At 40.1% G+C, this 27,693-nt stretch overlaps 2 protein-coding genes across 2 annotated transcripts in view; both read right to left on the bottom strand.

Moving 5' to 3' along the window:
- Positions 1–1,140: 1,140 nt before the first annotated feature.
- On the bottom strand, positions 1,141–15,247 carry LOC307237543 (tetratricopeptide repeat protein 39C-like). Its single transcript, XM_080010277.1, has 14 exons — positions 14,906–15,247; positions 13,734–13,782; positions 13,385–13,513; positions 13,014–13,128; positions 11,091–11,478; positions 7,425–7,593; positions 6,944–7,037; positions 6,731–6,838; positions 6,534–6,643; positions 6,269–6,392; positions 6,038–6,135; positions 2,278–2,382; positions 2,125–2,163; positions 1,141–2,016 (listed from the first exon to the last, which is right to left on the bottom strand). The coding sequence occupies exons 1-14, from the start codon at positions 15,043–15,045 to the stop codon at positions 1,927–1,929; spliced, it is 1,758 nt and encodes a 585-aa protein (XP_079866403.1). The 5' UTR covers positions 15,046–15,247; the 3' UTR covers positions 1,141–1,926.
- Positions 15,248–18,741: 3,494 nt separating this feature from the next.
- The window catches only part of LOC307237614 (laminin subunit alpha-3-like), a gene marked incomplete at its 5' end in the record, with an annotated part of 66,422 nt that continues 57,470 nt past the window's right edge, over positions 18,742–27,693 (bottom strand). Inside the window, 18 exons of the mRNA XM_080010372.1 lie at positions 18,742–19,863; positions 20,183–20,302; positions 20,433–20,526; positions 20,820–20,974; positions 21,419–21,584; positions 21,735–21,890; positions 22,041–22,221; positions 22,308–22,441; positions 25,218–25,338; positions 25,442–25,576; positions 25,695–25,825; positions 25,925–26,065; positions 26,160–26,277; positions 26,417–26,574; positions 26,700–26,798; positions 26,913–27,054; positions 27,227–27,354; positions 27,438–27,600. Coding sequence (XP_079866498.1) covers positions 19,718–19,863; positions 20,183–20,302; positions 20,433–20,526; positions 20,820–20,974; positions 21,419–21,584; positions 21,735–21,890; positions 22,041–22,221; positions 22,308–22,441; positions 25,218–25,338; positions 25,442–25,576; positions 25,695–25,825; positions 25,925–26,065; positions 26,160–26,277; positions 26,417–26,574; positions 26,700–26,798; positions 26,913–27,054; positions 27,227–27,354; positions 27,438–27,600 — 2,488 coding nt within the window. The 3' untranslated portion in view covers positions 18,742–19,717. The remainder of the gene's footprint in view (positions 19,864–20,182; positions 20,303–20,432; positions 20,527–20,819; positions 20,975–21,418; positions 21,585–21,734; positions 21,891–22,040; positions 22,222–22,307; positions 22,442–25,217; positions 25,339–25,441; positions 25,577–25,694; positions 25,826–25,924; positions 26,066–26,159; positions 26,278–26,416; positions 26,575–26,699; positions 26,799–26,912; positions 27,055–27,226; positions 27,355–27,437; positions 27,601–27,693) is intronic.

Raw genomic sequence — 27,693 nt, 5'->3', positions numbered from 1 at the left:
CCTCCTGATCAGCCCCAGCAGCTGCAGGGCAGCAGGGATCATCAGAGGCCCTTCAAGGCCCGGACACACCAAAACGACAGCAAAGAACAAGCAGCGACTGTGGGCATTTTTGAGTTACAAGGTGGCTTGGAAGTCTTGTTAGGTGAAAAACCGCCATAGACCATTTCCCAACCATCTTGTGTGAAACCTCAATCCTTCTATTTATCCGTTCCTTTCTCCATTTTTGTACATTTTGTACATTTTAGCTATTTCTCTTTGCAAATGAATGGAAGTTATCCTCCAAAAATGACGACCAGAGTGCATAGCAACTGTCAAACCTCCCGACCAAATTATTTTATATGTTTTAAACAAAGTATCAATAAATCACCTTTTAACTTATAGCAATAGCTATATATGTAATTATCTAAAGATAAATCAAAAGGCCTGTTACTAAAGAGTTTATAAATTAAATTATACCTTTTTTTTTTACTATTTACCTACCTATGTACATCACTTTCTTTTCGCGCTACAGTTGTGAAGTGGGCTTCGAAAACCAATTCCACCAATGAGGAGTCTTTTGGAACTCGACCAACCAGGACTTGTTTGAACGGGCACCTCATGAATATTCATATTTTTCCCTCAGAAAATAAATCTGCTTCCGGCTCAGCAGGACTTTCTCTTTTCCTTTATTCCTTCTGTCTAAATAAAGTTATTTATTCTGGAATATGCGACTCATTAAAACACTAGTTGATAGGTTACAGTGGGCTTATATTCTATTTTACCCGAAGTTGATAATTGATGAGGATATTCAGATAAAAAATAGTAAAAAACAAAAAATATTTTTATTTTTTTCAAAAAATGTTGGCCACAAAAAAACGGAATTGTACTTTTGATAACATAGTGACAACAGTTTTCCTGGTCATTTATTTTATTACCAGCCTTAAAGAACCATTCAATTATTCATGTTTTTAGTGTATTTCATGTATTATTCAGCATTAGTGAGCAACTCTCCCCAAGCACGCAGACTCCAGCATCATCACTTCAAGCTGTAGTGATCATCTTTGACCACAGGCATCAGGTGTAGCGCTAAAACGCATGACGCGCTTCAGATACTCAGCTCCTTTTTTTAACCGACCTGAGTAAAGGACATAAGGGTTTGAGTTCACCGGCTCTGCGATAAGTGAGTTGTAGACACGTTTGGTAGACATAAGGCAATGACCTGGAACATTCACCTCGGGTGTTGCACACACGGTTCGTTTTCAGATCTTTAATAACTTGAAAAAATCAAAACAAAAAAACCCAAAAACATAGAATTGCTTCCCAACCAAAATAGAGTAGCAAAGTGTGCATCTGGGGCACGTGAAAAAAAGACAGGACATGCCGGCACATTATCGACAAATTACTGCAGAGATTATTCACATGAATATAATGACCACTTACTATAACACATCGACTGAATCAAATAAATGTTAAAGTGGTGTTGTGTCCATATGGCAGCCACACAGAGCTGAAGTAAAGCTTACGTATTTTTCAAGTTATTACATAATCATTTCAGTGATATTAAGATGGATCAATTATTGGGGGCTATCAAATTCCGAGCCTCCGAATCAATTATGCTATGGTACAGTTCCCATGAATGGTTTGGTATAAGAACAATCTAATGGTCACTTACAGCCGGAGCTAATGTCCCTAAATTATAGAAACAACATGTAACTAATCCTCCTTAACAATTAAACACAAATCTCTTGAACTTGAACTTGAACATTAACATGCACATTTTAAAATCCCCCGAGGCACACTGTGTAAAAAAAGAAATATAAATTCTCTTGAAATAAATACGTAAAATAAATAAACACAAGTAAGATATAAGAGTCGTGTTGTTTTGGCTGGAAGAGGTTTAATCACTGTCCTTTCCAAAGCGTCTTTTTTGGGGGAACACAAATGTAGTCATTGTGAGGCCACGGCTTTTGTGGAGGCCAAAGCCGAGTGGATGCGAACGTGGAGCCTGTTCTCAAAGTCATAGCCAGCGTATTCCTCCTACGAGATCCACAGACACAATCAGTAGATGGGGTTAAACGAGAGATCAGTTCGGAACAAGCCAAAAGTCTGAAGTGTGTACTGTATGTTCAGATTCGTTTGGCCTACCTTGGCCCGAAGCAGCAATGTTCGGCCCCTCTCCGCAGACTACAAGGAAGAGAAAGGAAAAAGCAAGCCAAAAATCCAATGTTAAAGTTCAATTTGCTTCCCCCACAATCTCGGACGAGAGACGCGTGCTGCAGTCCAACTACAATGGCTGACCTCCGGGCTGTCGAGTAGCACGCAAGCCAGTTCGTAGCAGGAGTAGGGCTGCACATAGGAGTTGCTCAGACGGCTGACCTCGTCTCTCTCTGCCAGCTGAAAATGCTGCAAGAATCAAAGAAGACATGCCGGGTTGAATAGTAACACCTGTGCCAACGCCCACTTGTTCCTCGGGATGCACCGGTCAATCTGATCCACCTTCACTGAGCAGCACAGGCTAAAGGCAGAGGCACACTGAAAGGGGTCATTCTCATGAAACTGCCATAAAACATGTCCCAAATAAATACACATGTTCACAGAGAATGTGAAGTAACTCATTTAAATATTAAAGTCCACAACGCCTACTACGCCTACGCCTACTACAACACCTAAACTTAGTTGTTTTTAACTATGACATTATCTGCGTGCTTTTCTCAAAAAATGTTTTACCGTGACGCTAAAAAGGGCTTAAAGACATTGTTACCGCTACATTACCGTTACAATGTAGTACCATATTATTTTCATATTTTTGAAAGAAATATAAATTTTAAACATTGCAGCCGTCTTTAATTGTCCGACTGGTTACGGTAATACATTTTTTGATAAGAAAAGCACAGAAAAACGTGCCAGTTGGTGAAAGTTGCTGCAACTCGCGGTCAAAAACACAGGGGAAAAAAAACGAACCCAAGTCGCACATTTGGGTGAACTCACTGTTCGCTTGTTTATTCAAAGTTTATTCATATTACACGTGTTGCGTGTCCGCACAAAACATGCCTGTTTGGAACGGGCCGATTGCTTTCACGGGAAGCCCCGCCCCCTGCTGTTTATTGAAAGTTTATTAATATTACACATGTTGCGTGTTGCACCAAATTCAACACTGCATGTCCTTGGGTCAAGGACCTTTTTCTTCAGATTTGGTCCAAGTGGACTATGTACATTCAACCCATAAGGTCAGATTTCTGCTGTACATTAAAACAATGTATGAAAATTGAAGTGATTATTATTTATTTTTTTTGGATGCTTCAGTTGAAATCTCCCGCTGTTCTATTGTAAATAGTTTATTTTACTCACAAACAAATTGTAAAAATTGGAAAAGTATGGATGCAAAATGACTAATGTTGACTGTTCTCTGCCGCTGTATTTGATTGTACACTTGTGTGTATCATTGTCCATGCAGTAATGTCAAAAATACAGTACAGGTACTCCTCACTTAACGACCTACCTGTTTAACGACTGTTCAGACTTACGACCAGCTCTGACCAGTCTGTATTGTGCACTGCATACAATACTGCATCTCAGCGTCAAGGATCTCATCGCACATCACCCTTTATACACTATATATACTGTATATACTATATTGACCTTATATACTACTGAATATACAATATATACTATATACACTGTATATATATTTTGCGGGGAGTTAACAATAACTTTTGCATTATGGAGGAGCTGCTTGATCTTAGGAGTCTAAAGGGCACAACAACGGGTAAGGACATTTTTGAAGCTGTGTCAGACACACCTGACAAGATGGAACTTAAATGGGACAAGCTGTGTGGAGTTACAACGGATGGGGCTCCAGCAATGACAGGCGAGCGCAAAGGAATGGCCTCTATGGTGTGCGCCAAGGTGCAAGAGAGTGGAGGTGAGGCTGTTAAAATGCACTGTATCATCCACCAAGACAGCCCAGCTTGGCGATGTGATGAACACTGTTGTAAAAACTGTCAACATAATTTGAGCATAATTCTGTGGGCTCTACCACAGAGAATTTCAAGTTTTCCTATCTGATGTTGATGCTGAATACGGGGACCTACTCTCCCATTCTGATGTGCACTGGCTAGGTCGCGGCTCTGTGCTGCAGCGGTTTTATTTCCTGAGATCAGATATAGACCAGTTTTTGAAAGAGAAGGACCGACCTCTTCGTGAGCTGAGTGATCCTCTATGGTTGGCAGACCTGGCTTTTTAAGTTGACAATATGTATATGTATGTGACAAATAATCTCTTGAACTTGATCTTATCATCCTAACACACTGAACAATAGCCTACAAAGCAAAGACCAGCTTGTACCACAATTTTTTGTGCACATGAAAGCATTCTGTGTGGAGCTCCGTCTCTTTGAGACACAACTACGCAACTTCCCCATGCTGTCCGAATTCAAATTTTGCTTTTCCAAAGGCCAAGCTTTCTGCTAAAAAGGCTGCTAAAAATGTAGTCAGCGCAAAAGAAATCAAGCTTTCTTGACTCCCTTCCTGATGAATGCAGAAGAAGTGGAAGAGAGTCTACAATTAGAACTTATCGAAATGCAGTGCGATAATACTCTGAAGAATCAACATCAGCTTTTCTCCCTGACAGACTTCTACTGGAGCTTGAAAAAAGGCCAAGTTTCCTCTGATGAGACGCCACGCAAAAAGAACAAGTACAGAGTCTGTTTGGCTCAATATCCATTTGTGTGCAAACATTTTCTCTGTTAACTCTGAACGAAAGCAGATTGAGAACCAAAGTGACCGACAACCATCTCTGTGAGCACCTTTGCATCTCAAACACCGAACTTCCTCATGACCTGCCAGCCATCCTTCAGTCCAAAGCGCAGCATCACTGCTCCCACTGAGTTCAATGCTGTTCCCATTATAGGTGAGATAAATATATATTACACAGTATTCATGTGTTAATAAGCCCAATTACTTAACAAATTCAGTCAGTTAAAATTGATAAAATTTTCTAAAAAACGTTAGTTGATGTGTTAACAAGCCCAATAACTTATTTGCATAACAAGCTTGAAATATACCCATCCCCTTTTCTCCTTATTTTTACACCATTATACAGGGCTGTAAAGGGGGCTCACCATCCTGACTAGGATGCAATCTGAGGCTGCTGTTTGGAGAATGTGGTGACAACCATTTTTGTAACAAAATAAATGAAAACTCATTCATGGAAAGCTGTGGTGTAGGCATTTTTTTTCCTTTACGCATATTCAATTATCAAGCATAATTTACCTACAATTGATTGCTTTTGCTGACTTTAATACACTAGAGGTAAGGCGATATAACTCACCTCTCGTGAGTGGCCCAGCACTTCACATATTTTTCTGTATGTGGTCCTCAGTGAAAAAAGTTTAGCGTTCGCAATCGCCACGCCCTTTACCGTGACATAACGCGGGTCCTCGCTAATCGACCAATTCGCTAAACAACCTGGTCCTAGGAAGGGAAGTCGGTCGTTAAGTGAGGAGCACCTGTAATGTGAAATTTATGCTATTCCAAATAATAACTACATTTCAGAAAACAATTTATACAGGCAGTCCCCTGGTTACAAACAAGTTCCGTAAGTCTGTAAGTCAAAATTGTATGTTAGGTATAGTTCACATCTAGCGTCAATTAGTCAAATGTTGGCTTAGTATGGCTGAATATATATTTTACCTAAAATATCTTAAATATAATAATACCGTAATAATTATATTAATAAATGTAACCACAGCACAGTATTTTTAATAGGGAGAGAGAGAGCGACGATGGCCTGGCGTTGTTCTCCCTGGGGCCGAGTTTTTCAAATTAGGCTTTACAGAGGTCGGTACGTAAGTCGGGCGTTCGTAACGCGGGGACTGCCTGTACACCAAGGCCGACTCCTCTCGCTGTCGCATTCGTGCTTCTTTCCCTTATTGAGTATTCTGACTCTAACGGGTTTCTGGGACATGTTTTCCGGTGGTTCTTACATCTTTAAATATGCCTCCGTCTCCAGGCCGCTGCGTTGTACTTCGTTTACATCCCAATGTTTCACACTTGTGTACCTGAATGGCATCTTTGGTGTTATGAAGAGCTTTGTGTATGGCGCCAAGAAGGAGGTTCTTCAGGCCAGCACATGAGGCGTCATCCATTCCCTGCAGCACTGAGGGGGGATTAGGACAGAGTTCGTGTAGGGCGTGTGAACCTCAGCAAACGATCAAATAAGGCAACAATGATGGAAGCCAAAAAAAAGACAAGTGCTTCTGAACTCCATCTTATCTGTGGGAGTGTCGTACTTTGCGTCATGGTCTGGAGCTTAGGGACGGAGCTGTTGGGCAGAGCTTTCCACAGGTACAGAACCTCGATCACCGACAGGCAGCACAGCTCCTTGGATGGACTGGGTTTTCTTAACTTCTCAGCCTGGAAACATTTTGGATTCAGGTGACACGCACGCACACACGCACGCACGCACGCACGCACGCACGCACGCACCTTAGATTAGCTCAAATTCAACGAACAACTCTCAGACATTCTACTTATTTGATTGAGGCGCATGCTCACCCTTTTCATGGAGAACAACTCTATTTGGTTATTCTTGCGTTTGAAAAGCCTCTGCACGTCCTTGAGGATAGTTGCCGCTCCTTCCAGATCTCCAGTGGCACCTTGGCACACTACGCAGGGCCACAAATAACCACACTTTAGCGCACAGCACAGTCATTAACAAGATCCGTAGCTTCACTTCTATGCATGGCTACAACCTCCGGTTAAGTAGGCGTAGTAACACTGCGACCAGCGGGACTCCCTCTTCAGGCGTTCGAAAGCCCGGTAGGCATCTCCGAAGTTAAGCTCAATCATGCTGCACCAACCTGCAACAATCCAACCACCGGATATGTGTAGAAAATACTTAACTCAGACAGTTTTTGATGGTGACAAGGGCCGCAAGTATGGGCTTATTGTGAGATGAACTGTACCTATTTCGTATAAACACACATGTTGAATCTCCCTCTGGTCTGTGGCCAGTTCCAAGGCTCCGCTGAAGGACGTCAAGGCGTCGCTAATCTGGCACTGTGAAGCAGAGGGATTTCGCAGGGGAAGTCACATCATGTGCATGTGTGTTCCGTCACGACTCCCCATTTTGGCCTTGTGTTGGCCCAATATCTGATACCAGTATTATCATTGGTGCATCCCAAATAATGACTTATTGGTATAATATATAGATATATCTGAGTGTATTGAGGAGTTCCCGTGAACAAACAGGATAAAGAATGTATTCTTATACAATTGCCTTGTTTAAATGCATTGTTGACTTCAAAAAGAGAATAACTTAACTATACATTTCTTAATACTATAGCATTCATTAGAATTATGTCTCATATGACTACTTCATGCAAGAACATTTTTACACGGCCTGTGAATAGAAATACAGAATCAACTCTTACAGCCTGTATCTACCTCAAGGCGTTGTACTCTGCCTTTGAAAAACATGAAGAGGGAGGAATTTGGGTAGACTGCCTCCCTTCGGTGAAGAATGGCTTTGGCCTCCATCAGCCCAGCCTGGGTGTCCGTTCCATCCAGTGCAAAGAAGGGCTGCACTACCGTGTGATACCACAAGAGGGCCAATCTGCATGGAAATCACATAAACACTGACATACAGAACATGGTGCATGTAAATCCAGCGTCTCCCCTATAATTGTAAGGGCCTTGTGGGCCGCCAGGCCAACCAGATCCCCCGCCAGGCCAAAAAATATATTTTTTCAAAACGCCAAAAATAACGGCACTGTAACCCTTGCAAAAAAATAATAATTACGGTATTATTTACAGTCCATTTATGCTATTTATACACATGTATAAACTAGGGATGTTGAAATGTGCTGACTAAACAACCGACTGTCTATCTGTTCTCTGTGTCAATAGTAAAATCGAAAAAAATCTTTTTTTTTTGTAATGGCCTATTTGAAAGGTTCTAAAAACTTTACCGTTTCCCAAAAAAATCCGATTCAAACGTTCAAGATAAGATAAAAATTGAACGGTACTGTTCAGCGAGGGTGCTGGGAGCGAGGGTGCAAGTGTCTGTGGCGGTGACCCCGCACCAGCACCGCCACCATTGTGCGCCGCAGGAGTCCCGCTTTCTCACTTTGCGTGCTTGAAAATGGCAACTTTGCAGAAAATTCGGCGGGTCTCATGAAACCCCTGGGCGCAATGAAAGTGATGAACGATCCAGTGAATCGGAATGAAAGATCAGGTGGGATCCCGGGGCTTGGGTTCCTTCGGGCTGGATCACTATTGTTATGGCTGGGATTTTTTATTTTTAATCTTTTTCGTATTTTTCACGCTTAAAGTATCTGGAAAATGACAATGGTAGTAGAGCAGAAATTTGTTGAAAATCGTTGGAGCAGAAATAAGTGAAAAACAGACGCTTTGTGAGAGCATCATCGAAAGTTACAGTATGTAAGTCCAAGCTTCAGCTCTCAGAACTCATTCACATCCAGTCACTTGCGACACAACTGACTGCAGAAAGATGGATGGACAATCTGAGCCGACGGTGCATTTCAGGGAAACTCAGAAAACTATGAATGGTCACAGAAGGCCTCTTCGCACCGCAGGAAGTTCTAAGAACCTTTGGAACCGTCCCTTTTGTGTCCGCACTACATGATCCAGGAACGATCGTAATTAGGGATGTCACAGTAATCCCTTTTAAGGTATACCCCGGTATCAAGCAACCACAGTTCTAAACTGTAAGCCTTTCCCTGTAACACCGTGCCCCCGGTATAAATCAATGTTGCAAAATTGAAGATGTAAACTTAAATTCACCTCACCTTATGTTGCAGCTACGCGGTAGCAGATGGCCAAATGTTGTAATAATCCATCCAATGAGTAATTTTGCCAATCGCCGCGTTCGGCCATAACTGCTTACACCAATATTTTACGTGCTTTACTTTTTCACTCGCATGGGACCAAGTGTAAACAAAGATGGCGGAACACAGCCCTTGGGGCAAATTACTCATTGGATGGATTATGACAACATTTGGCTGTCTGCTACCGCTAGGGATGTAAGTGTGAAATTTCACAGTACGGTATCTATCAAAATACCGTGGTATATGGTATTGCACGGCATTAATTCCCCCCCCCCCTTTGTTTTCTGTATATTCAATTAATAAATAGTTGACATTTGAAAAAGAAAAACACATGGTAACGCCTCAGACACGGCACAGCATGGGAAGGCACTTGTCGGAGCGTTCAAATTCACAGGAGAGGCAAAATAAGGGACTTACGTATATATATCAAAATCCGACATATTTGCCTAATGGAAGATGTAAACTTTAATTCACCTCAGCTTATGTTGCCGCCGCACGGTAGCAGATAGGCAAATGCTATAATAATCCATCCAATGAGTAATTTCCCGAAGCCCCGTTCCGCCATGTCTGTTTACACTCGCTCCCATGTGTGCGCAAGTAACGCATAGCACCGTGTTGTAAAATATTGGCCGAAAACAGTTCTGCCACTGTTGCTGTAAATAAGGATGCAGAACGCGTCTGCTAAGGTGAGGGTGAATTAAAGTTTACACCTTCAATTTTGCAAAACAGAGCTATATCATTGATCATGGAGGCTTACAGTTCAGAACCGTGGTTGCTTGATACCGTTAACATCCCTAGCTGTCGCGCTACGGCAACATAAGGTGAGGTGAATTACAATTTACACAACATGAGGTAAAGACGCCTGTTCGTCTTCCCCGACCTTCACATTTGTGCCTGATGCTGGAAATTTGACGGCCACGACAAAATCGGGTCAAAAATTGGGCTGCATTTGTGTTGTCTGATCCCGGCATTTCAGAAACCCTGAAAACATACCTAACACGACAAAACAGAACCCCATGTTTTGCCGCCTGCAGCTATATTTTGTATATTTATTGCCTTGTTTATTTATTTCAGGATTTATTTCTTAGGCATATTTATTTTTATTTGCAGGGATAGCAATCCATCCTTGAATTTAAGAATTTAGTTAAGACAAATCGTCACTTTTGGTAGGCGAAAGCAGGCCTCAGGAACAGGGCGCAAGGAGAGCACTTAGGGGCCTGCATCAAGATTCCAATATATGGGGCTCCTCTGGCAAAATCTCCATATCCTGATGCCACGGTGACATTTTCTCCAAGCTAAAGAAGATAAAGTGCAGCAATGAATCACGCACACTGTGTTCATGATGTGGTAATGTTTTGTAAAGGTCATTGGATACACAGCTTATTTATCTGCAATAAATGCAGCTTAGTGAGTCATCCTCTCCTTGTGATCACTTTGTTTTAAGTCTTGAATATAGCAAGCGAACAAAAGTTTTAATGCAAATCAAAAAACATATTCCTGGACTTGACTAACCCAAATAATTACCTGAATTTACCCGAGGACGAATTAACACATGTATGTTTGGTATATTGGATGTTAGGCTCTCTTTTCCTCTCGTCACTCCTTTATTCAAGTATGTAGTCACCCGGAAACAGGTACCTGTAACATTGGGTTCTGAGTTGCTTGCCACGGTTTTATACAGTAAGCAGGGGGAAAACAGCCAGTCAGCTCTGACGGACCATAAACCATAAACCTGAGGATTTTTTTTTCGTTTTTTTTTTAAATTAAGATCCGTGGTATGCCCATGCTTGCTCTTTACACAAACATGTACATTCCTGTCAGCTCACCACTTATCTCCTTGGCAGTGTACTTTTAAAAGCTGAAAGCTGTCTATTATTTGAGCAGTTAAGTTTGAGACCTGGTGGAATTTTGGTGCATTTCTTTTTGCTTTTGCTTTCTGTTCTGTGTGCGTGGGTGGCAGTAACATTTGCTCAATTTGGTACTGAATAGACCGAATATCTGGGGAATTTTGAATTAGTCCTTTCGACATACAGTTGCTACTCGCTTTGCATGTATCTTTCCACCAATACAAGATACTGCTAGTAATACTAATAACATCCCAGAATGTCAATGTCACCCTCCTCCTTATTGGATATAATCTAGTCATTATTTTGACATATCCCCTGCGGCTGAATATAAAAGACGCTACAGTAAATAAGCAAACCTGCAATAACAGCCATTTAAACATGCACTGACAGCAGAGGTGTGTGGCACAACTACTCACGTCGCTAGAGGGGCCTTCATGTCCTTACTTTCACTGGCATATGTGAGAGCTGACAGGCCTTGGAGACGGTCGCCGGGGAAGCCAAGCAGGTTGACGATCTTCAGCAGATGCGGCGGAACCATGGAGATGCAGAGGTGGAAGAGGCCATAGCCGAAGCTGACCGAGCCCTTCAGCCGGTCCAGAGCTTCTCGGTCGGGGGCCGGCCCGGGCGGGGGCCGGCCCTGGCTGTGGATGGACTGGTCAGAGCCGGAGGACAAGGACGGTGATGGCGATCTCTGCTGGTCCACAGGCCTCCTTTTGCTGCCCTCCTGCAGCTGGGTGATGTCACTGTAGCACTTGTTGTACATCTTCCAGGCTTTACGGAGAATCCAGCCTCCTTTGATGTACGCTGTGGAGGGATCACATTAAAGGGGACCTATTATTCTCCTTTTCCACAAGTTAATATAGGTGTCTGAGCTCCCCAAAAAAATGTCTTTGGAGTTTGTTGCTGAAAATACCACTCGGATTAAGCATTCTAGTCTCCTAACTTGCCTCAATAACCCTTTGTTTCTCGACGGGCTGCTTCAGCGTGTAGCTTTTAATCAAAATGCTGCTGCTCCCCACGCCCGCTCTGGAACTGTTCTGTCTCAGTTCTGCGAGCCCGTTGTATGAAGTACGTAAACATCCACTGATTTCACCTCATCGGTCCAGCAAAATGTGCTTCTGAACAAATTTTAGCAAAGAAATAAGCAATCCAGTTGCCAAATCTTCACTCATATTAGATCTACAAGGCCTCATTTGAAAGTTTGTTCAGACTTTGGTTGCCATGCTTCAGGCGTGTGGGGGGACACCACACCGGGACTGGCACTCGGGGATTTTTTTTGTTTCATGTAAACGTCGGCAAAATAAAATAAAATAAATAAATAAATACATCTACGCTAAAAACTTTTTTTTTGTTTCTTTTTGTTTGGAGAAACGCGCAGCAGATCGCGTGCCGCAGTCTACAGCCTATCTACTGCCTACTTTTTTTTCTTTTCTTTTTTTTTTTAAAAAAAAGGAAGAAACACAGCAGAACTATTTTTTTTAAATACCCGACATTTCCCTCGTCGGTAGTTTCTTCACGGACAGTTGATATTATTTCCTCTTTCTTTCAAAAGATTTGTGCCGATCTTCCCAGCGGCACTTGTTATTCTCTGCGTTATCCCTCCAACCGTGGGTAAAGTTAGTCCGATGGGGGGGGCAGTTCTAATTCTACTACGTCTCAATGTGACGTAGTGTAGGACTGAGACACAAATTTGTACGGCGTATTTTTTCCCGTGAGTTTTGCATAATAATAATAATACAATAGGTCCCCTATTTGCTATTCTATGACATAAATGAACACAATACTAATCTACTCTAACAGAATATTCGCACAAATAAATGTTTTTTACACCGATCAAATGCCAAGGAATCAAGTAATAAAGAATATAAAATCCTTAAAAAAACAAACGTACTTTAAAATGTATACTTATTTACTTATAATTATATAAAAGCAAATGATAACCTATGACTGGCCACATAAACAAAGAATTAACCAATCACCTTAAAAAACGCAGTTCTTATTCAGGCAAATGAGCATCAGACAGCAAAATAAGATTTCTGGTTTTCAATTAAACTAATAAGTACTGGCAGTAATTTAAGCGAGACATAGGGAATATTGCCACGTCATCCAAAATCAAACATGAAGGTCTTTTTGAAATTAGTTATTGAGTTCAAACTAACCATATACCACAATGAACATTCATAAAATGTGATATTTCTGATATGTGATCATTTTGGCACGCTAAAACAATCAGATTACAAATGGCAATTAATCAAAAATAGGTGAATGGTTGGCAACCCTAGACCTGTCGATCTTCTTCGGTCAACAAACCAGTGAATAAAGCATATTAAGTTACGTACAGGACAACTCTTGCTTGATGAAAGACAGCACCGCCAGGTAAACCTGACAGTCTGCGATGATAATCTGCCTTTGGAGGCGATTCACTACAGCCACCCCCGACCTCTGGGAGTCCACCTGCAAAAAATAAAGGGTTAGCGAGATCAGTGAGGTAGGCAAATTACAGATAGACAACATGAAAGATTTGGGACTGTAGGAATTATGTATGTATGTAACCATTGGTAAGTAAATATGTAACCAGGTAAGTTGTAACCGTGCAGAAATGTAGGCTGGGACAAGAATCGAAGAGGAGGCAGGTAAAGTCAACATCCTTGTTTGTGTATGCATGTCGCCATTTACATTGTTATTCTTTGTGGACGCGAGGGAAACTCACACTTCTCTTGATCTTGTTCTTGATCGTTTCAATGACTCCGGCGTTCTCACTCTCGCAGAGCCTCTCTGTGGCCTTGAGGTCCTCAAAGGCCACCTGCATTTTCTCCTCCTCAAATGTCATCATGGCATTCTACGGCAGGCAGGTAGATACGACTTTTATAATTTGTTTCCCTGGTCCGACTCGTCTTGCCATTGCGTTCATCAGTACGGTCATTTTGTGGGAGCTTTTGGCATCAACGACAGTATTGGTTCCGCTGAACTGCTACGGCCTCACGCCAAGTGGTTTGCTGTGGCATCCTGTTGTCATATGCAACAACAGGATGATGTTGCATATGATCGAGACTACTTACCAGAAAACTGACAAAACTGGCCCCAAAACTCATCAAAGGACTGTGGTTCCTTAAATAGAATATAGAACATGGTCAGTGACGTGTTAACGGGGAGCCAAATAAGTGTTAATCAACTCTTGTGTTCAACAACACAAGGATCAAAGTCAGGGGAACGTGCGAAGGCTGTTAAGTTCGTCTGCCTCAAGCGATGCCATCTGAATGGGTGTACTGTAAAAAATGTAAACCAAGGAACTTAGCAAACATTAAAAACCTCAAAACCAGGAAGCGCAGAACAGCGGCTTGCGGCCGATCACAAGTTTCATTCTGGGCTGCATTCATGCTTCTGCCTCGACCTCTCTTCCTGTCCTGACAAACCACAGCATGGCGTCTTACTGGATGCAATTAGTAGGAAGGGTGACATTTAAGCTTTCACCGGGAGCCAGGCCATACACAGCTTGACCTTCTGTGCCATTAAGTCAAGCCTGTCAGTAACCTAGACAACAATCACAACAGCGATGACGATTAATCTGCCGAATGACTGATTGGAAAAGGTGCATAGGAAACAATAAGGATGGACTGGGTGAACACAGTTAATACAGCTTAATACAACAAACTTCTCTGGACTAAAGCCTATAAAGGAATCCAACCGGTGACAGCATGAGAAGCAGTTCACAAAAACCGGTTTGAAGTTGCTCTAAGCCAGTTTTGTGGAATGGCGAGAATGCCAGTCAACACAACACAGTGTTCATTTAGCAAATAAAACGTACAAAACCCAAAATATACAGTGCCTCCCACGCAATCATGAACACACATTCCGGTGGAAGGATCAGTATAATTACAAGTGCCACAAAAAGCCTCGTAGCCGATCGACGTGGTCTCATTAAAAGGGGAAAAAAAAAAGTCTGGACGGTGGAGGGCACAGGGTGTCCCCGCGTCACTATCACGGGCACCCGTACAAGCTGTTAAAGCGAAGCGAACTCCGTTAAAAACGACAGAGTAGCCCTTGGGGTCGGTGGCGTGCAGTCGGTTCCCTCAGCAGGGTGGGCGTGTGGGGGGGCAGTGCTATTTACACTGCACCAGCGTTATTACTGACACCGAGATGTGACGACGCGCACGCGGAGCAGAGGCGCCTGGTCACCGGGCGCTTCCACGCGGCACGTGGGTTTCCCCGGCAACGGGGGACAGCCACTGACCTGTGGGTTTTGAAGAGCTCGTCGCTTTCCTTGAACCCGTTGTTCAGGAGCATGTTGATCCCGCCCAGAGCCAGTTCGGCGTCGTCGACGCTCTCCGTTTTCCCGACACCTCCCCGCCCCGGCGGTGTCGCTCCCGCCATTTGGGTTCACCGGCGGGAGCTGAGATCTTACACCGGAGGAAGGGCTTGCCGGGCCGGCGGAGGGAGGGGGAGACGCGGGCGTCTCGGTGGTCGCTTCCCAGGCGGGGCTCTCAAGGCGACGACCATTCGCGGAGTCGCGTCGCATCCACGCTCTCCGACTGCGCGAATGGAAGTGGTTTGGTCTCCTCCTGAAATCCTCCCGGTCCGGGGTGTGAGGGCGGCTGCTTGCCGGGGATGCGGCGACACAGACGCATGAAGCGCACGGTGTCAACAGTCGTGACGCAAGACTCGCGGACGATTCGCTCGTAGCGAACGAAATGAATCGAGAGTCGCTCGGGCAAAAGAGCGGGCGAGATCTCCCGACTCCCGAACTGAAAGTTACGACGGATGACCGAATGAATGTGTAAAAAAAGGGGCCAAGGCATTTGGCGTGATTCACGTCGAATGTGACAGGCGTACGCTTGGCATCCCACCAAAACAAACACTTTTGAAGGAGCTATGTTTGTGATTTCGCGGAACAAAATCATAGAATTTTGGCGCAAACGGCGGGCGAAAGAGATTTTCCCGGGATCGACATTTTTCCTTGCATTCCTCCGCCTCAATCGCTCATCACGCCACGATTAATCGGTTCCGTCCACTCGCGACTCGGAGCGGACCGACTCGACCGACTCTCGTTTATCGCTCCCCGGAAGTACCTTCCTCGCCCTCGGGAGCCGAATCTGAAAAAAAAAGTCGAGCTTTTCACCCTCTATTTCCGGTTCTTCTTGGGCACTCGCTCGGTGCCTGTCGCCCATTGGCTGCAGAGAGAGCGACGGCGAGGCGGTGTGTCTCAAATCAAATAATAGCGTTCATGTTTGACTTCACTTTTGAACCTTTTTTTATTTTATTTTATTTTTTGATATTTTTCCGACTGTAAGGATTTTTATTTATTTTATTTTTCAGACTGTTAAGCCTTTTTTTTTTTTTTTTTAGACTGTTAAGCTTTTTTTTATTTGTATTTTTTCACACCGTTAAGCTTGTTTCATTTTTATTTTTATTTTTATTTTATTTTATGTTTATTCATTCACTTTTTTATTTTATATTTTCTTTCAGACTGTAAAGCTTTTTTTTATTTGTATTTTTTCAGACTGTTAAGCTTTTTTTTTTTTTTTTTTTTTTTTTTTTTCAGACTGTTAAGCTTTTTTTTTTTTTTCCAGACTGTTAAGCTTTTTTTATTTTATTTTTATTCAGACTGTTAAGCTTTTTTTATTTTATTTTTATTCAGATTGTTAAGCTTTTTTTATTTTATTTTTATTCAGACTGTTAAGCTTTTTTTCAATTTAATTTTCTCTCAGCCTGTTAAGCTTTTTCTTTAATTTTTCAGACTGTTATTTTTTATTTTTTTGTTTTGTTTTGTTTTCAGACTTTTAAGCTTATTTTATTTTAAAATTTTTTCTGACTGTTAAGCTGTTTTTATATTTTTTTTTAGACTGTTAAGCTTTTTTTGTTCGTATTTTTTTTCAGATCGTTAAGCTATTTTTATTTGTATTTTTTCAGACCGTTTAGCTTGTTTCATTTTTATTTTTATTCAGGCTGTTAAACTTTTTTATTTTATATTTTCTTTCAGACTGTAAAGCTTTTTTTTTATTTGTATTTTTTCGGACTGTTAAGCTTTTTCAGACTAGTGAGCTTTTTTTTTTTTTTTTTTTCAGACTGTCAAGCTTTTTTTCAGACTTTTGAGCTTATTTTATTTAAAAAAAATTTCTGACTGTTAAGCTCCTTTTTATTTTTTTTTTCAGACTGTTAAGCTTTTTTATGTTTTGTTTTTTTTTCAGACTTAAGCCATCTTTATTTGTGTTTTTTTCAGACTGTTAAGCTTTTTTAAATTTTATTTTTATTCAGACTGTTAAGCTTTTTTTCCAATTAAATTTTCTTTCAGACTGTTAAGCTTTTTTTCAATTTAATTTTCTTTCAGCCTGTTAAGCTTGTTCTTTAATTTTTCAGACTGTTTTTCTTTTTGTTTTTTGTTTTTGTTTTCAGACTTTTAAGCTTATTTTATTTTTAATTTTTTTCTGACTGTTAAGCTCTTTTTTATTTTACTTTCAGACTGTTAAGCTTTTTTACAATTTAATTTTCTCTCAGCCTGTTAAGCTTTTTCTTTAATTTTTCAGACTGTTATTTTTTATTTTTTTGTTTTGTTTTGTTTTCAGACTTTTAAGCTTATTTTATTTTTAATTTTTTTCTGACTGTTAAGCTGTTTTTATTTTATTTTTCCGACTGTTAAGCGTTTTTTTTTAGACTGTTAAGCTTTTTTTATTCGTATTTTTTTCAGATGGTTAAGCTATTTTTATTTTTATTTTTTCCAGACCGTTTAGCTTGTTTCATTTTTATTTTTATTCAGGCTGTGAAACTTTTTTATTTTATATTTTCTTTCAGACTGTAAAGCTTTTTTTTTATTTGTATTTTTTCGGACTGTTAAGCTTTTTCAGACTAGTGAGCTTTTTTTTTTTTTTTTTCAGACTGTCAAGCTTTTTTTCAGACTTTTAAGCTTATTTTATTTAAAAAAAATTTCTGACTGTTAAGCTCTTTTTTATTTTATTTTTCAGACTGTTAAGCTTTTTTATGTTTTGTTTTTTTCAGACTTAAGCCATCTTTATTTGTGTTTTTTTCAGACTGTTAAGCTTTTTTTATTTTATTTTTATTCAGACTGTTAAGCTTTTTTTCAATTTAATTTTCTTTCAGCCTGTTAAGCTTTTTCTTTAATTTTTCAGACTATTTTTTTTTTTGTTTTGTTTTGTTTTCAGACTTTTAAGCTTATTTTATTTTTAATCTTTTTCTGACTGTTAAGCAGTTTTTATTTTATTTTTCAGACTGTTAAGCTTTTTTATGGATTTTTTTCAGACTTAAGCTTTTTTATTTGTGTTTTTTTCAGACTGTTAAGCTTTTTTTATTTTATTTTTATTCAGACTGTTAAGCTTTTTTTCAATTTAATTTTCCTTCAGCCTGTTAAGCTTTTTCTTTAATTTTTCAGACTGTTAATCTTTTTTTAATTTTTGTTTTGTTTTCAGACTTTTAAGCTTATTTTATTTTTAATTTTTTTTCTGACTGTTAAGCTGTTTTTATTTTATTTTTCAGACTGTTAAGCTTTTTTATGGGGTTTTTTTCAGACTTAAGCTATTTTTATTTGTGTTTTTTTCAGACTGTTAAGCTTTTTTTTATTTTATTTTTATTCAGACTGTTAAGCTTTTTCTTTAATTTTTTAGACTGTTAATCTTTTTTTTTTTTTGTTTTGTTTTCAGACTGTTAAGCTTTTATTATTTTTTATTTTTTCAGAATTTTAAGGTTTTTATTTTTAATTTTTGGACTGCTAAGCTTTTCACAGACTATTAAGCTTTTTTCTTTTTCTTTTTTTCAGACTGTTAAGCTTTTTATCAGACTGTTAAGTTTTTTTCCCCAGACAGTTAAGGTTGTTTTTTCTTCAGACTGTTAACCCTTTTTTGATTTTGTTTTTTTTCTTCAGACTATTAATCTTTTTTTATTTTTATCTTTCAGCTTTTATAAATTTATAAATTATAAATTTATAAATAAAACTTTTATAAATTTTTCTGTTAACCTTTTTTTTTTTTTTCAGACTGTTAAGCTTTTTTTCATTTTATTTTTCTGACTGTTAAGCTTTTTTATTATTATTATTATTTATTTTTTTTTGTCTGTGGAGAAACACCAATCTTCACCATGACATATTCCTGGATGTGTGAATGTACCTGGCGCATTTAACCCATTCCAATTCTGATATTCTTGAAAATGTGTGATTCTATCATAAAACAAAAACCCCAACACATATTTCAGTCAAAATGTAACTCGAATGAAGTTTTTTTTCCAGATTTTAATAACTTCTAGTAAATGGTCCCAATATGACTGAGCTTCAAAACTATTTGAACAAATTTGGCAAAGACTCTTATCTGTCCGACAAATGCTCATAAATTCAAACACATTCAGCTACAACAAATTCCGATAAAACTGGCATTTACATCCGGACACCACATTTCTATGCGCCTGTAGGAATGCAGAACAAAAATGGAATAGGGGTTCAGAAAAAAACAAAACAACGCATTACAGTTCACTGCGTGACCTGTCTGTGTCAAGTCAAACCAGCTGGCATGCAAGGAATTAAATGAACATTGACTATCACTAAAATAGTTAGGAATTGTCTGTACTGCAGTCTTATAAAGAAATCCACTTGAGATTTTTTGAGGTCATTAATGATATCACGCCCGCCACCATCACAGCAATGTACAGTAGAATTTAGCAGTAGCATAGAATATCTGTAGCACATTTGCAAGCTTAACAATGTAAAATGTCATAAGTTTTTGAATATGCGTTAATAATAAAATGGTATGGTGCTGCAGGATCTTATCCTAAAATAAATACTGAAAAATTTGATCGAAAAGCTTGGTGCTTGTGTTTCCTGAAACAGCGACAAACACACATATATGAGCAGAGACCCACTCGCATATATACATTCAGACAATATACACAGGATATATACACACACACGCACACACACACACACACACACACACACACACACACACACACACACACTGTACTATATATACACATTCTCTGTCTGGGTAACAGATTGCACATGGTAGCCAGTGGACATGGTCCCAAGGTTCGGTGGGTGATGGCAGTGTCAGCCCACTGGACACTCTCTGAGGTTGACGGCACCAAACACCCCCGGCAGCCTCTCCAAGTAGACCGGGTTGCCGTTCATCTTCAGGTCCTGCATGCAGCCCACAAAGGACGAGGTGACGGGGAGGCTTCCCGGCACGACAGGGCCTGTAGCAAAACATTACATGCTGTGAGTGTTCCTGTTGTATCTATCTATCTATCTGTCTGTCTGTCTGTCTGTCTGTCTGTCTGTCTGTCTGTCTGTCTGTCTGTCTGTCTGTCTGTCTGTCTGTCTGTCTGTCTGTCTATCTATCTATCTATCTATCTATCTATCTATCTATCTATCTATCTATCTATCTATCTATCTATCTATCTATCTATCTATCTATCTATCTATCTATCTATCTATCTGTCTGTCTGTCTGTCTGTCTGTCTGTCTGTCTGTCTGTCTGTCTGTCTCTTTCCAAATGTCATGTCTGGCACTCACCTGGAATGCCTCCAACATACAGTGGGTCTTTAGTCAGAGAAGGGAAGGAAGATGGGGGCCCGATTTTGTAATTGCCCACAGTGTCCACGTGCAGTTGCACAACATTCTTTTCCTTAATCACTGGGAGAGGACAACATAAGGAATGCAACACATGATCAACTTTGCTTGTAAAAATGGACCTTTTTCACATTTTAAAGGCTAATATTTTACACCACAAAGAACAGTTGCATTGTTAGCAAATGAATTTTACCTGAAATTCGATGTTTCTCTCCATCACACAAGGTGGTTTTGGGCATCACTGACACCATGAATTCCCCTGCTCCATTGTTTACCTGTGCCACAACCTACATATAAAATGTATATATTTAATTTAAGCATGGAGCATCTTCATTTGAGAATATTTCCTAATTTGTCCTTAAAAAAGGAAATACGACACATTTGCTGATAACTGTAGTTGTTCATTATCTAGTATTACTTTATGTATAAGAGGCGCTCAAGGAAGTATAGGCAAGGATCAAGAATCATATTTTTATTATTAAATATCTACGCAATAATAAGGATTCTGGATTTTGAATCATATCAAGTGAGGACAAAGAGAGCGATCAGAGACACAAGGTCTGGTCTAACAGTGACCCACCTCTCCTCTGAGCATGTAGAGGCTGAGGTGGTGGCCCCTTTGGGCTCCATGCTGGGTCTCGCTGAAGTTCCCCACCCGAAGCAGAACTCCAGTCAGGTTCCTCGGGCGGATGTCAAATAGCAGCTCAAAGTTGGAGTCAATTGCAAAGGAGTTGGCTGAAAAAAAACCGATTACAGTTATAATCGGTTATAATCATGATTATGCAGTCATAATCATGATTATGCAGTCATAATCATGCCTTCTCAAAGCATCGCTTGCATTACCACTATGCAGTCAGCGATGGTGTAAAGTAAAAGTAAAAACACTTTGTGAAAGTATTTTTTGTGAGTATCTGAACTTTACTTGAGTTATTATATTTCTGCAACAATACCATATAAATTATTTTTGATACATGAGTACTTTTAATATCAACTCTTCTACGACTTTTACTCAAGTAGTATTCCAATAAGTGACCTTCACCTTTACCAGACAAGTTATTTTTTACAACATATCTCTACTTTTACTCAAGAGTGGCATTCCACGACTTTTTCCATCACTGTATGTCAGTGAGATACATTAAAGGATTCAATGATCTTTCAACACTATTTGATGGTCCTCACGGATAACGACATGGGATCCTTGTCCTGAGAAATAAGCGCCGCTCTGCGTCTGCCCGTCAAAGCAGGGACCGGCTCCGGAGTTGGAGGTCGGCTCCGGCAAAGGCGCGCCGTTCATCTTGAAGTTCCGGACACAGCCAAGTACACTGTGCTTTGGAAGGATTTTCCTCTAAAAGTAAAAATAAAAATAAAAAGATATATGAAAAAAGAAAAGGTCAAATATGAGAGTCTACAAACTTTAATCCTGTGTGGTGTGGCCCCCGTGTACTGTATTATTATTATTATTATTATTTTTAAATCAACTTTATGATTGATTTACCTTTAATTGCTTGTAAAGGGATTCTGGGGCGCTGCCCAGGTAAAGAGGTGAGACAAAGTCCATGGATGCCACCTCATCACTGCTCAACTGGCCGTCTTGGGCCTTGATTCCATCTACAATCAATCTGAACCTCTTCCGCTCCAAGCTGAATATGACCTGCAGGTGGTGTAGGGTCACCATACAAAATGAAGCGATAGTGGTCTTGAGGCAGCTTGATCACCAATAGCAGGCACAGTAAGTGTATAAATAATGTGAGAATACTCTCTCCTGAAACATTTCCATACGATATATATATAGGCCACTGACCGAGTGCCACTTCCCGTCATTGTACTTCTCCCGGTTGAAGATCTCCTTCTGTTTGCCCACGGAGAACCTGATCCTGCCCTTGGACATGTAGAGAGCGAGGTGAGAGCTCCCACCTCTTGTCGCGGCAAAGAACAGCAGGCCCTCCGGAGACCGAGTCCTGATGTCGAGAGAGAAGTGGGGCCTAGAGGAGCAAATGTAGAGGTTGCAACATGTATGAAACACACTGTATGTGATATGGTGGACAGGAGCAGTGTGTGTGAGTCTTACTTGGGCTGCAGGGCGTGCGGTGGCAGACTGTAGCTCAGGCTGCTCGCCGGCCCTCCCATGCGATAGGCCTGTTGCAGCAGGGCGGGCTGCGCACACTCTGACACGGAGTCACTCACCGCCGCTCTCACGGCGTCCTACCACGGCAGATAGGCAGAAACAAAAACAATACAAAGAACGTCAGAGCAGTGTACAAACTCAGGAATGCAGGAGCTACGGGCCGTTTACATTAGGGATTTAGATCGTCTTCTGGGAACGCTCCCGAAAATGTCCCTCCCACATTTGAGCCAACAAACCTCGTGTGAAAGACTAGTAATGAAATGACACCCCATAAATAGATCTGTGATGATGGCTGTCACACCGGGTGCCTCTGGATTCAAATCTGATTAATGGGTTCGTTTTCTACCCTGAACATCCTCAGCTGTAAAATGTTTATATGGATATTAATGCCAACATGTCAGTGTGTCAGTTTTGTTTTGTGTATATAATGAAATATATATTTTTTGATAACCCTTAACCCTATTCGGAGGTTAGAGAAGATATCCAATCATTCAATATAACTTCATTTGGAGGATTATATAATGATGATTATATAACCCGTACAGAGAATAAATAATGAATTAATACATTTTCATAATGCAAAAACCCTCACATACAGTATATATATAAAAAAATATATATATATATACATACACTGTATATACTATGTATATACAGTATACATATATTCACGATTCAAGAGGTTATTTGTCTCTATAGGTATACATACGGTCATACCTATATATATATATATATATATATATATATATATATATATATATAAATACATAGTCATACATATATATATTCTGTATATATATATATATATATATATATATATATATATATATACACAGTATTTATAATGTATAGACTGTATATATACAGTATATGCATGTATATGTAGGGTTATATGTAAGGGTTATTTTATTTAGTCTCAAGAGTGCAGTGCAGAGAATGTGTCTTTGTATCTATATGATTTTCTTTTATTTTGAAATGCCTTGGACATATGTACAGTATTATTATGGACATAAATACAGTATTATTGTAAAGTGTCCTTGGGTTTCTTCAAAGATGCTTATAAATTAAAGTTATATGACTATGAATATTATTATTATTATATGAACTTCAATGAAAAGTGATCTGGTGCAGTCTTAATAAGCACCATGTTTATTATTATTAGCATTATGGTACACCTTCATATAGATTTGTTCATAACAATTTAATGGGAAGTCGTTATCTCTTAATAATTCTCTCCTATATTTTTAATTGCGATGATGGCTTTTCTCAATTTATTTTCACAGATGGCCTTAACAGTAAAATTATTATTGCTGTTGAAATATTATTCATCAATGTTTAATTATTAATACATATAATATGTATAATATATAAATATATATAGACTGGAGGTGGTGATTAGGAGGGCATTTTTGACCAGCTATATAAACAACAACTGGAAAGTGAAAGTTTTAGAACTGGTTACTAAGGCCTAAGGTTACTAAGGTAAATCTTTAAGAATCTGCAAACTGATGTAATGTAATATAATGTAATGTGATATTGTAGGGAACTCAAGGGCCAAGGAGTATTGGAACAATATTCTGACGTTTGTGCTTATGTGACCACATTGAGATGTGAGAACAATTCATATCTTAAGATGGACCAACTATCCAAGATGATGAAGACGCTAGATATTCATCTGTCTGTTCATCCATTATGTCATATGATCATTAATACTGAACCACAATGTAAAATAAAAACACATTATTATTATTATTATTATAATAATTATTATTATTATTATTATTATTATTATTATTATTATTATTATTATTATTATTATTATTATTATTATTATTATTATTATTATTATCAGCATAGCATAAATTGACATTACTGAGACCAGGAATAATCAGTATTGTTTGTAATTGTTAGATCTTATATTGGGTTAGAGGGTGCATGCTTATGAATGATTGATAAGAAAATGGCTCATCGCTGAGGGAAATGAAACAAAGAAAACAGACATAAACTGATTTCAAGCTTCTTCTTTTTGTCTGGTAGAAATGGAATCTTTCAATAGATTAGACACATGCAGTCGAATATATGTAGTTATAATATGTATTATTATAATATGAATATATGTATTATATTCTAAGAATATAAAGACAACGGTGGAATACATTTGGTAACGGTTATAGCATGAGGATGTTGACAAAACAATCAGTTCATGAATGAAATGCATTGAAATACAAGTAAAAATTCATTAACACATTAAAAACAAAAAACATTAATACAATAATAATAAAAATAACATGTTTCTAAACATCAGTGGGTCTCAGGCGTCCTTCTGCTTCTTCATATCTGGAAATAGACCAGCAAAATACATTGTAAAAAAGCGTCAACAAAATACAATACACTGAGATGAGGTTTCTCGTTCAATCATTAGGACTGTACAAAGTACAGCTCGCCAAAATGACAAAAAAGCTGTTTGTATGTCTTTGTTTTCGTGAGATGACTTAAAGTTATAGTTTTGAAGGATCATGGCTTCTCATTACCTGGTTATCATGTTAAGAAGTGAAATTGTAAACATCAACATCCTTCACTTACTCTTGGCATAATTGCACCATACATGAAGAATACAAATTGAAGTTCATTTTTTACATTTACTGTACTTGTTATAGGAAAAAAGGAATTCAAACTTTTAGAATCATGGGCATGCTAGATGACTTCCAAAGATCGCCAAATTATACACTGAGTGTGCCTGTGTGTGTGTGTGTGTGTGTGTGTGTGTGTGTGTGTGTGTGTGTGTGTGTGTGTGTGTGTGTGTGTGTGTGTGTTTGTGTGAGTGTGTAATGTGTCAGTGAAGTGAATCCTGACCTGCTTGGGCAAGCCGTCCAGTAAGGACTGGGGTGGTCTTCCTGCGGCACAAATGTCCACCAGCACGTCTCCCGAGGATTGGAATTTGCTCAGATCCTCGGCTCTGTACAGACTATCCGGCCTGCAAAAACAAGCACGATGGGTGTTTCAAATGTCCGGGTGCCCAGCTGCCAGTGGAAATATAACAAGCGGTAACAAGCGCTGAGGTGTGACTGTGTGATTACCGTCTTGTGTAGATGTTGGACAGGCAGCCTTTGAAGGTGTCCTTCCCCAGATACATGAGCCGGTCGACCTTAGTCCCTACACCATCGGGAGGCTGCTCCTGGCCCGCGTCCTCATCGTCAATAAGTAAATTAATCCTGTTTGGAAACAGCGATCAAAATGTTTTTTTTATCCCTGTTTCCGTATGAGCCGAAGCTTCTCAAAACTGTTATGTAGTCGCGGAGTCGGCTACTAAATATGAGTGTATAACCGCACCTCTCAGCCTTCTTGGTCACAGTCAAATAATGCCACTGTTCGTCCTGGTATTGCTTGTTGGATTTCCACACCTTGTCTTTGAACCTGAGAACCACATAGCCGTCCACCAACTCCAGCGTGATCCCAGCGGGCTGGAAAATAAAGAAGGTAAAAAAATAAATGACGCTTACATTCTGAATGTCCAAATTGCAACAAGCATAAAACAAGGCAAAACAAACGCCGAGACGGACCGACGGGGTGTTCTGCAGAAGGAGACCCTGGTTTTCCGTGGACTTGAAACCCAGTGAGATGGTGACGTCGTCCGCTGGGTTGAAGCCCTTGAGGTCGGCCGACAGGGAGCTTCCCAGGCTGAACTCCGCCTTGCGAGAAGCCTGGAGAAAAGGAAACGGGCGCGATAAATTCCAACATCAACCGCCGCCAGGTTGTGATTCAGACTCCTTCGGCATATCGACGTCAATGTCTCACCAAGTAATCACTGGGACAGCCGTTGCCAACGCCTACAGTCTCATCAAAGACCACATTATTGCTCTTCAGCTTCACGTTCGTGAAGCAACCTTTTAGAGGTCGGGCGGTGATGTTAAATCTGCGCATGGAAACATGACGTGAGGTTATTGGACTTCACCTGATAAAAAGTTTTCCAAGTTTAAAACGCCAGTGCAATGCACGCTGGCTTCATCTCGCTATCGCGGGGGGAAAAAGGGGCGGAGCGTGAAAGCAAATACCTTTCCCGCAGGTTTGTCGGTGCACCGCCAAGGTAGTATTCTAGGAAGTCTCCCTTAGTGTATTCAGTGACGGCTTTGGCCACCTCCTTGTTTGAGACGCGGACTATCATTTCCTTTTTCGAGGCCTCAAAGATAATTTTGACCTCTGTCTCTTGCGCCTGGAAAAAGAGGGAGAAAGGAACAAGATTTAGCCAAAAATGTAAGTCCATCCATCTAATTTCACTGTAAATGACATGCGCAGTCATAGAAACTGGTTGGCTGGATGCGTGGAAAGAAATCTTACCGAAGGGAATATTTTACTGTCGCTTTTGTACGGCTTACTAAACAAGTTACTGTTTATAACCACAAAGCCACGGTCCAGTGTCACCGTGTAGTATTTCTCCTATCAAACAGAAAAAGACAAAAAAGCACATTAATTAAAAACCAACACGGGGGAGGGTACTGAAGCATTCGTCATGTTGATTTGACGGAAAAGAAAAATGGACTACATTTCTACCTCGTTTCCTATGTAAAAGAGCAGACCGTTCTCAGCGTTGGTGGTGATGGTCTGCACAAACAGGGGGAACTGCGCTCTGTCTATGGCCACCATGGCATAGCCTGTGCCTTCAAAGTAAGCGGATTCTTTTTGTGGGAGATACCTTGGCAGAAGTGGGAATTCAGTTAGAAAAGCATCAATTCACCATTTAAAGATTCCCTGATTGGGTGTCGATCGGTTTGGCTTTTTTATTTACATTTTTTTTTCAAGTCAATATCAAAGTCAAAAAAGATGGATAAAAGATAGATCTCCAGAGGGATCGGAAACGGGTTTACCTCTTGCACGGTTCCACCGGGTTGATGTTTACAGCTTTCCGGAAGTTATAGAGGCTGACGAATCTCTCGTTCATGGCAGAAAACTCGATGCAGCCTTTGTACTTGGGGTACTTGAGAGATGGAGGCGGCTGAGGCGGAACAAAGGAGAGCTTTGTCACAAGAAGGCATGAGATGCTCTTCTGTTTGTTTTGTTTTTGTCACCGGAGCTTACGGTGAAGTTGGCGGGGTAGCCTCCCACGTAGAAGACGGTGTCGCTGGGACTGAGGTTCAGGAGGTTCTCCATCTCCTTTCCCTGGTTGGAGGTAATCGTCGCCAAGTGGGGCTTATTGGACGTGAAGGTCTTGGTAAAGGTCACCTGGGCGTCCTGGTAAATTCTAGATCAAATGACACACCTCAGCATGTTTAAAAGATGCAAAATCGGGCTGTGGCCAAATGTCTGTCTTAGCAGTACGCTGAACAAAAAAAGC

The sequence above is a fragment of the Zeus faber genome (assembly GCF_960531495.2).
Source record: "Zeus faber genome assembly, chromosome: 12".
NCBI classification, from domain to species: domain Eukaryota; kingdom Metazoa; phylum Chordata; class Actinopteri; order Zeiformes; family Zeidae; genus Zeus; species Zeus faber.
Note: the sequence above shows the minus strand (reverse complement) of the source record. Positions and strands in the feature narration are given on the sequence as shown.

What these genes read in the sequence shown, in the direction of transcription:
- LOC307237543 (XM_080010277.1), bottom strand. Translation starts at nt 15,045, where the DNA reads ATGGCGGGAGCGACACCGCCGGGGCGGGGAGGTGTCGGGAAAACGGAG. An exon ending in CTACGCCTACTTAACCGGAG is followed by an intron (nt 6,644 to 6,730) that starts GTTGTAGCCATG and finishes GGCCCTGCGTAG; the next exon opens with TGTGCCAAGGTGCCACTGGA. An exon ending in ACACCAAAGATGCCATTCAG is followed by an intron (nt 2,383 to 6,037) that starts GTACACAAGTGT and finishes TGATTCTTGCAG; the next exon opens with CATTTTCAGCTGGCAGAGAG.